The sequence below is a fragment of the Limanda limanda genome, chromosome 14 (assembly GCF_963576545.1).
Source record: "Limanda limanda chromosome 14, fLimLim1.1, whole genome shotgun sequence".
NCBI classification, from domain to species: domain Eukaryota; kingdom Metazoa; phylum Chordata; class Actinopteri; order Pleuronectiformes; family Pleuronectidae; genus Limanda; species Limanda limanda.
In genome coordinates this window covers 26788784-26797569 of record NC_083649.1, presented here as the reverse complement: position 1 = coordinate 26797569, position 8786 = coordinate 26788784, and the positions used below count along the sequence as shown (strand labels likewise).

The 8786-nt window shown below is 38.6% G+C and overlaps 1 protein-coding gene across 3 annotated transcripts; it reads right to left on the bottom strand.

The window, feature by feature from the left end:
* Positions 1–259: 259 nt before the first annotated feature.
* On the bottom strand, positions 260–8560 carry ska2 (spindle and kinetochore associated complex subunit 2). 3 transcript variants are annotated; one of them, XM_061086343.1, is made up of 6 exons: positions 8435–8560; positions 8220–8334; positions 5017–5109; positions 3654–3830; positions 2401–2475; positions 260–2014 (listed from the first exon to the last, which is right to left on the bottom strand). In XM_061086343.1, the coding sequence occupies exons 2-6, from the start codon at positions 8250–8252 to the stop codon at positions 1970–1972; spliced, it is 423 nt and encodes a 140-aa protein (XP_060942326.1). In that variant the 5' UTR covers positions 8253–8334; positions 8435–8560; the 3' UTR covers positions 260–1969. The 3 variants fall into 3 exon arrangements, with proteins under 3 accessions (XP_060942326.1, XP_060942327.1, XP_060942328.1); XM_061086344.1 differs by having other exon boundaries at positions 8220–8317; XM_061086345.1 differs by having other exon boundaries at positions 260–2011; positions 8220–8560.
* Positions 8561–8786: the final 226 nt, after the last annotated feature.

Sequence of the window (8786 nt, the reverse complement as noted above, 5' to 3'; positions counted from 1 at the left end):
AGTCACTTAAATCCCCTTTCTTCCCCATTCTGATTCTCGGTTTCATCTTCAGCAAGTTGCCTTCACCACGTCTAGATGCCTAAATGCATTGAGTTGCTGCCATGTGACTGGCTGATTAGCGGTTTGTGTTAACAAGAAATTTAACAGGTGTGTTTAATAAAGTGGCCTGTGAGTGTACAGTTGCAATCAGAAATATTCAACCCTCTCACCTCAAAAGACATTATAGTGTTGTGGATGAAAGATAATGACTGACAAAAACTCATTAAACAAAAGATATTTATTGATACATATGAGTTATTTTGACAACAGAAGTTGACTTAACTTTGAAGTTCAAATGAAACATGTAACTCTTTTAACACATGTGCATGTGCAGTATTATTCAACCCCTAGGCTCAGTACTTTGTGGTGCATCCTTTAGCTTTTGTAATTTCTAACAAACGTTTTTCGTGCTGACAAGCTTTTTACACCTCTCCAGCACGTTCCAGTATCTTTTGCTCAACCAAGCTTTGGTTGATTTAGAGGTGTGCTTGGGATCATTGTCTGGCTGGAAAGTCCAATGATCACCAAGGTTTAATTTGTCAACAGAAGGCATCACATTCCTCTTTAAAATGGCCTGGTATTTCTGGGAATCCATGATGCCAGGTACACGATCAAGATTGCCAGTTCTTGCCGCAGAAAAAAAGTCCAACATCATCAATGACCCACCTCCATGCTTGACCATGGGGATAGTGTTCTTCTGGTCATAAGCCTGGCCTTTCGCACGCCATACACCACTGGTCCATATTACAATACATTACATGTTATTTAGCTAACGCTTTTATCCAAAGCGACTGTCATTTCTTGTACACTCAACATTTATGAGGGGCCATTTAGGGGTTCAGTATCTTGCCAAGGACACTCCGGCATGCAGATGGGGAAAGAACCAGCAACCTTCTTGTTGGAGAACGCCCACTCTACCCCCTAGGCCATATGTTCAAACAGCTCCAGTTTGGTTTCATCAGTCCATAGAACTGTCACCCAAAACTCTGTAGTCTTATCCAAATCCCGCCATGCACGTCTTATGGTAAATGATTTTGTATTTACATAACGCTTTTCTAGTCTTGATGACCACTCAAAGCGCTTTACAGTACAGTTTTGCATTCACCCATTCACACACATTCATACAGTGCATCTATCCGCAGCACTTTGTTATTCTATGGGGGGGGCATTCAGGGTTCAGCATCTTGCCCAAGGACACTTCGGCATGCAGATGGGTCAGACTGGGGATCGAACTGCCGACCTTCAGGTTGGAGGACGACCACTCTACCCCTCAGCCACAGCCGCCCTTATAGTTGCAACTGAAGCACTTGTAACAGCCTTCATCCTGTAGGGGTCTTGTAGTCACACAGGGGGTTTTCTTAGTTGTTCTGACTAACAAAATATACTGTTACCCACAAATATTACATCATGCTTTTTCTGTGTTGATTTTATGTATCACCCATCTTATAAAGAAGTCATCCGTAGCAGAATCTTGCTCTTTGAAAAACTTTAATTGATAAATCCTTAAAATCTTTGGGGGATTGAATATTTCTGATTGCTACTTTATATTTCACCTGTTTTTTTGGAGCACATTCAACAGGTCTCCATTTGTATTCTTTTTGGTTTATATTTTTCAGGCTTGCGTCTGTCGTGTTTTAGGATGTAATGCCCACTTGCTTGCTGTGAATTTTTCTGACCATCTGGCTGTTTTCTCACATGGGCTTACTTGGACATTCCACGGCCATTTTACCAGGGGGCTGTTAGAAGAAAATCTGAAAATGTGTAATTTCACATACATCGGCTTTGGATCATTTCTGGAGAAGCTGGTTTGCCAACCACTTTTAAAACTCAAAAAAACACTTTTGTATTGAGATTTAATTTAATGTGTAATCTACAAATCGAAAAAGCCTCCTCCAGGCTCTACAGATAAACAAATCAGTTTGTTCCACCTTCACAGAGAACCTTGGTGAAAAAGTGAAGGCACGGTGAACTTCTGCTGGAAAAGAGAAAAAAAAAAATCCTTGTCAAAAATATTCTACGGGTGTGCAACTTTCATTGACATACTGATTTGAAGATGTGTACATTTTGTCCACGACTTCACAATCTTTGTCACATGTGTGTGAATGTTTAGCACCATATCTGCAGCAACTGTAGCAAAACATGTGAGAGAAGGAGTTTCTTAATATGTGATTTGTTAACCTGTAATGACAAATTTGACAATGTGTTGTATTTGCGGGCAATGTATTTTTGCATTTTTGTCTGTGTATACGAATTTACAAGTGTGACTATTTTTTACATCTACAAAATCCTTTCTACAAGTACAAAATCCATTGTCAAGGGTGCACAGATGTTTTGCACTGATAAAGACTTTTCCATACTTACTTCTGTAGTGGTCTGACTTAAAGCTGAAGCCAGGTTCTCTGCCGCATCCTGCTCTGACTTCGTCAGTGGCTCAACCTGCAGCACATTAACAAGGACACAGTCAACAGTAACCGGATGCAGTCTAATGTGTGTGTGAGTGTCTCACTTGAGCCCCTGCCCCCCAAAATGTATCCGCATGTCCCTGATATGTGACATAGGCTTGTGCCAGTATATTATAAGTTGGAAATTGTGATATGTCATCAAAATCACTTTATTCTACAAGTCTCTCTTGAAATAGTTTGCCCTTTATTATATATATATATATATCCAAATGATGTAAAAAGAAAAAAATTCAAGTTATTTAGAGCAGCAATGAAGCCACCATTTGTTTCTTTATGACCTGCTCTAACATGACAGCATCTCTAAAGCCGGGGGTTGAACTGGGTGCAGGCGTTTGCATAAAAATGAGAAGAGAGGCAGACAGTAAGCAGAACAAGACAATAATAAAAATAAAATATTGAATAATAAAATTCATAGCATGGTATAGTAACAATACATTTTGGAGAAAGCTGTCAGCTGAGTAGTTGACCATTTTTACATTTAGCCAGTTCTGATAACGTCCATGTAAATTGTCCAATCTGCCTCAAACTTAAGTCCTGCCCTGAACAGATTGATATGATAATATTTGATAATAATTTTAGGGCGATCCCTATCTGTAACTATCCTGTCATGTTTTAAATTTTGGCATCCTGGGCTAGCCTGTTTACCGATGCATGTGTAATTGTGTATAGGAGTTGGTGATGCCATACAATGAGACCTGTGAGTTTTCATCAGTGGACGTATCCATCACTTTCAAACTTCTAATGTTTGATAAAGATCCTGCCCTAAACACATCTTTAAGAAAATATAATTAGGGATGCAAAATATATATATTAATAATGGGAATTTCCTATTAATATTTATTTATCAGAAAACGGAAAGTATAGCCGATAAGACGTCTGATAAACACAGCGTTCCTGGTCGCGCTCATGACGTCACACATCCGGGCCGGTCCATACCACCATGATGTGTTTAAGTCGGAACTGAAAACTGTGTTGCTGTTGTGGAGGCGTGTTTAACTAAAATCTGTCAGATCCCAAGCGGAGTTAAAAAATAAAAAAGACAAGATTGTGACTTGCATTTAAATTTTTACACATTTTCTTAACTGGAACAGTGTTTCACCTATGAACATAAGGTTTTTGTTTGAACATTGAATGTGCTGTTTGTGTGGGTACCTTCACATCAGTGGTCTGTTGTAAATGTTGGATCAGCTTCATGACATTGCCAAGATTGTTTTTGATGGAGTCCATAGATTCTTTCTGTGCAGTTGTGATCTCCTTCACCTCAGAGCACAACGCTGTGTGTTTGGCCTTGAGGGCCCTCAGGTTCTCCAGCATCAATGCCGGGTTCTCCTGCAGGATCAGGATCAATCAATAGCCTGTACAGACTGACTGCTATAGCATCCAGCCTCAGCTGCTTTGATATATCAGAATTGTGGTCAAAAACAAGTGTGTTTGAGCTGAAATTTAGAGAAGTTGGAAAATATGGCAAAACCAGTATTGATAGTGATGAAGACACCTATATCCGAACAAGAATTTTGACTTGTTTTCCTTGTAATATATATTATTTGTTACGGAAGTGTATCGCATTCACTTGAAAAAAAAAGTTAAATTTCAGTTTTTTTACATGCTTTTATTTTGAAAGTGAAGTTCCTGTACAGACGCAGACTTACTGTTATGAATCTGTAACTTCACAAAGGAAACGTTTTATGTTTTAGCTACCGTCCGAAGAGGCTAAAGCTCTTACGGTGTTTTTTAGGGAAGTTTCAAATAAACCTGAAAACATCAGTTGGAAGTCTCGACCCTCTTTTGGGGGATATGCTACAGATAGATAAAGGACAGTTTTCATTTTTGTCCATAATTCAAATATTTCGTTTGTTAGTGTATGCTATTTTATCTAGAGGCTTTATTATGGAAGGTTGATGTGCAGTTCCTGTTATAAGCAGGGTGTTGGTTGGGACTCTTGTTTTGAAAGGGGTTCTAACGAAAGAGGGTTCTGTCAATAGAGAAGTTCTGAAGTGTGAAAGAAAGTAAACGGGTGTGATGTCCCGATTCAATAACCATCTCTTGTGTCCTTTTTCGGCTGAGACCTGACAGTATAAGAGAACAAAACGCTCGGCTACAGTAGTCTTTTGTAGTTCACTGTTATTTATACAGAAGGAGAGTCTGATATTTTTAAACGACGCTATACGTCATGGCGCTAATACGCCTCCGTAAAAACTTAATACGCTCTTTTTTTTTCTTCAAGTGAATGCAATGCGCCTCCGTAATTTGTCATGTTGTCTTTTTATTAGTTCCTGTTCTTCATTTATTTACTGGAATATTTTGCGTGTGTGCTGCATTGTGTTTAATAATGATTTGAAAAACTCAATTAAAACTTTTGATTAGGGAGGGAAAAGGGAAGTGACTAATGTTAACATGTAAACCTGCCGGAATTACTTGTGACTGTTAGTTTGCATGACTATATCAATGGCAGTCAAATACTGGCCAATAAATATTGTCCATGAATAATCAATGTAAGTGGTTATTGAATATTTACCTCAGCAGAAGATCCATTTTCTGCAGTTCTGTTGATGAAGTCCAGCTTCAGCCGTTTCTCAATGTATTCCAGGTCAGCCTCTGACCTCAGAAACTGCAAAGACATTCAGCTTTACATAATTCAATATGCTAAAGCAGTGCTGGACTTTTTACTAGTACAGTGGAACCCGGATTTAGTAATCACAAATAGTTATGAACTGCTTATATATCGATCAAAAAGCTTGGGACAGAATTGTTCCTTTACAAATTCTGTTTAAATAATTTGGTTCTAGTGATCAACTAGTCCGCTTACAGTTGTCATTTGGGGTCTTTTCATTCAAACCTGGACAGGAAAGGTATGTTTTATGTTTTTTACCGGCTCGGTCAGTAGTTTACTGCTCCTCTCTGTGTCTATATCAATCTCTGTCTAAATATGTGTCATAAAAATCAGGAACTATCCGATTAGAGAATCAGTATATAACACTGTAAATGCAGCCTCAATTAAATGATTTAAAATTATGTTTTAAAATACAGTTTAATTATTCCATAAAGCATATTTAAACCTAATACATACTTTTAATAAAGTCTTAAAAACATTTATTTTCGCTCAAAATAAATATAGAGGAATAAATACCCCGTATGACTCATAAATGCAGCTCATGCACACAAAATGTATCTAAACCTAAAATACTGTTTGTTAAAGTAAATAGCACAAAGAAAATAATGCCATCCTTCCTGAAACATACAGGAGATGTTATTTGTTCTATGTGCTATGTTGTGAACCAGAGTATTAAAAACACAATATAAGTTATCAGAGAATCCATGGGTAAAATGGCTCAATCTTTAATACAGGCGAAGGTGCCAACTATTGCCATTGTTTACAGTGGTGTTTTAGGAGACTGGCGGCTTGGATTAAACTCTATAGAGGGTAGTTAAAAGTGATATTGAGATTTAGCTGTTAACCCGTAGGGCTACTGATCATAATTACCAGATATTCATTAATTTTAAGTATTTTAATCCTTTAAATGACAGTCTTGAAATTGTGATTCCAGTTTTTTACAAAAAAAATTATAAAACAAAAGAAATTGGAGGGTTAATACAGCCTGGCATATGTCATTGGTAAGCAACAACATGATTTGTATGCATTATTATATTTTGTGTAGTGTCACATTCAAAAAACACTACCCTCTCAGCGCCGCCGTGGACGAAAATGTCCACTCTCTAAAACTACTGTAATACAATATATGTTAATAGTTTTTTCCACCATTAATGGCTTTCATTTTTTTACCAACATCTGTCCCGAATACAAAATATGTATTCATTTTCATTAATTTAACCTTTTAAGATTCATGTGCAGCACTTTCTCTATGAGAAGAAGCAATTTGGGGTTCAAGTACAGTGCCACCACAGGAGGCCAGGAAATAGCATGTATTCAATAGTATGTATTTCACCTATATGACATATATAGGAAATGGGTCAATATGATTGTAAATATTAAAAAATATAAAACTGAAGCCAGGACCTCAGAATGAAAGCATTCAAACCAGTAATGCATGATTCTATGTTCTATAATGGCAGTGGGGTCAAGATAACAAGTTAGAATGGGTTTCAATGGGGCAGTTTTTTGCCAAAAAGGTGCCAAAATGTAGTATTTTTAATATTCAGTTAAAAAAAGCCAAATCATAAAATTTGAATTTCAGAAAAAATACACACTTTTCGAAAATGTCAAGCCCTATGCATTAACCCAGCCAATATGATATGCTAAATAATTTCTTCGGGGGTTAAACCAGGCCTACTTTCGTAAGCTGTCCGGAATGTCCTTCACAATGGTTATTGAATAATTATTGTTTTAAGAAGTTTGTAACAAATCTGATTGTCTTACCATACAAGCGCAGGAAAACAGAGTAGGTAAGTAGCCAGCACACTGATGCATGTCTTTGTAATTAGTGACTACATTTGTGCACTATCCATTTTCAACTACTAGATTAAACTACTGAGCCCAAGCACGGTGTCACACATCCTGTCAGATCCTACCATGTAGTTAGTGCAGCTGGTCACTGCTGTTTTCAGATGCTTTGACAATACTATTGCACTGCTAGCTGTCTGATACAGTAGTGCAACAAAGTCAGAGCACCTGCAAATAGCTGAAAACTTTTCCTGTGCTTTAAACTTCTGACCACTTCAATGGTTTTGTAGCAGGGCCAAGAGTGGTACAATGTAGTGGGGCATTGGAGACACAGTTGACCTTGTCTAGGTTTAGGTTACAGTCTACATTTCTAAGCGAATATTTAAGTGAACTGCACATTCTGTTCACTTTTTACGCAAACATAATTCAATTCCACCCCTGCAGCAAACAGACATGAACATCTTGTATTGTTTGTAGCCGTTTTACCACCACCAATAATATACTTTACATTTACATCTCTGAGTAACTCCTCCATTTTCTTTGTGCATTACATGTCAGAGAACAGCGCATCAAAAGCAGACTTAAATAAAGATCACATTTAAACTTTTCTAGTGTCAACACAGTACTAAAACTCTACTTAGAATCACCCATACACATCTCAGACAGTTAGTGGGATACTGTTGAAAAAGCTTTTGAGTGTACCTGAGGATAAGAATGTCTACCTGCTCCTCTATCTACAAACCAGCAGATACATTACGCTAATAGTATCTAAAGCAGCTCGCTTCTGGTTCCAACAAGGAGTACAGCTACGGTATATTTGATTAGACTGTGTCTTGGACAACAGTTCACTGATACTTTTTTTTTTAAAGGCTACAACAGCAAGGAAATACATTTGAGCTTTCTGGCAACTAATCTCTGACCTCTCATACCGTCGTTGATCCACATGCAGAACTAATATTGATATGATGCTACATTACAGGCAAATCACAGCCATGTACGTGTTTAATGAAGTTAATTTTAAAGCTGAGGACCGTAGGAAGCTCGCTATAAACGGAGTGAACTGTCCTGACAACTGAAGCGTTATAAAGGAGGTTGGAACAACTGGTGTATTCTCTTCAGGCACCATGGGCCTGCTGAATGGCGCTGTGCAGTTTGAGGTGTGTGTTGATAACGTTACACAGAGAAGATCATATGACTTTCGTGATGTGTGTCCTGTACTCTACGATGACTAAAAAGCAGCTGGTTTCCTCTTTCATCAATTAACAAGGATACGATCAAGTTCAGAAAACAGAACATGGAGTTATTTCCACATCGCTCACCATCGCCTCAAGCTTATCAACTGTTGTCTCCATGATGAGTAGTTTTCAGCCTGGACTGGAGACAGTTCCGTGTGAGCGCCGTTGCTGCCGTCGGTTTACTGAAGGAACCGGAAACCTGATTTTAAGATGGTGGCAAAGATGAAGCGCCTAGCTGGCAAAATCACAGACTGTAGATGCGTTTAACTAAATGTGTCTCCAAGAGTCTGACTGCAGACCTGTGGAGGTCGCTTCCGGTGCAGACTCTGCTCGGACGGCACTTCCAGTGATGTGTCCTCCCGTGTCGAGGCTTCGAAGCGTTTGTCAAGTAATCCAGGATGATTTTTGTGAAGCGCGTATCGAGGCTTGTGTTGATGACGTATGTGATGACGTTCGAAGCCTCGCGAGCCGGCCTAACCACGTGACTGATTCAGAAAGTGGTCCGCGGGTTTGGTGTGCCATTCAAAATAAAAGGGACCGCGAAACGCAACGGACCCCCCCACACACACATGTACTTGTCTTGGGATTTTATTGTGCGTTTGCTTGCATTATATTATATGGGACGGGACTCAAAAATAGTCCGTGGGATCC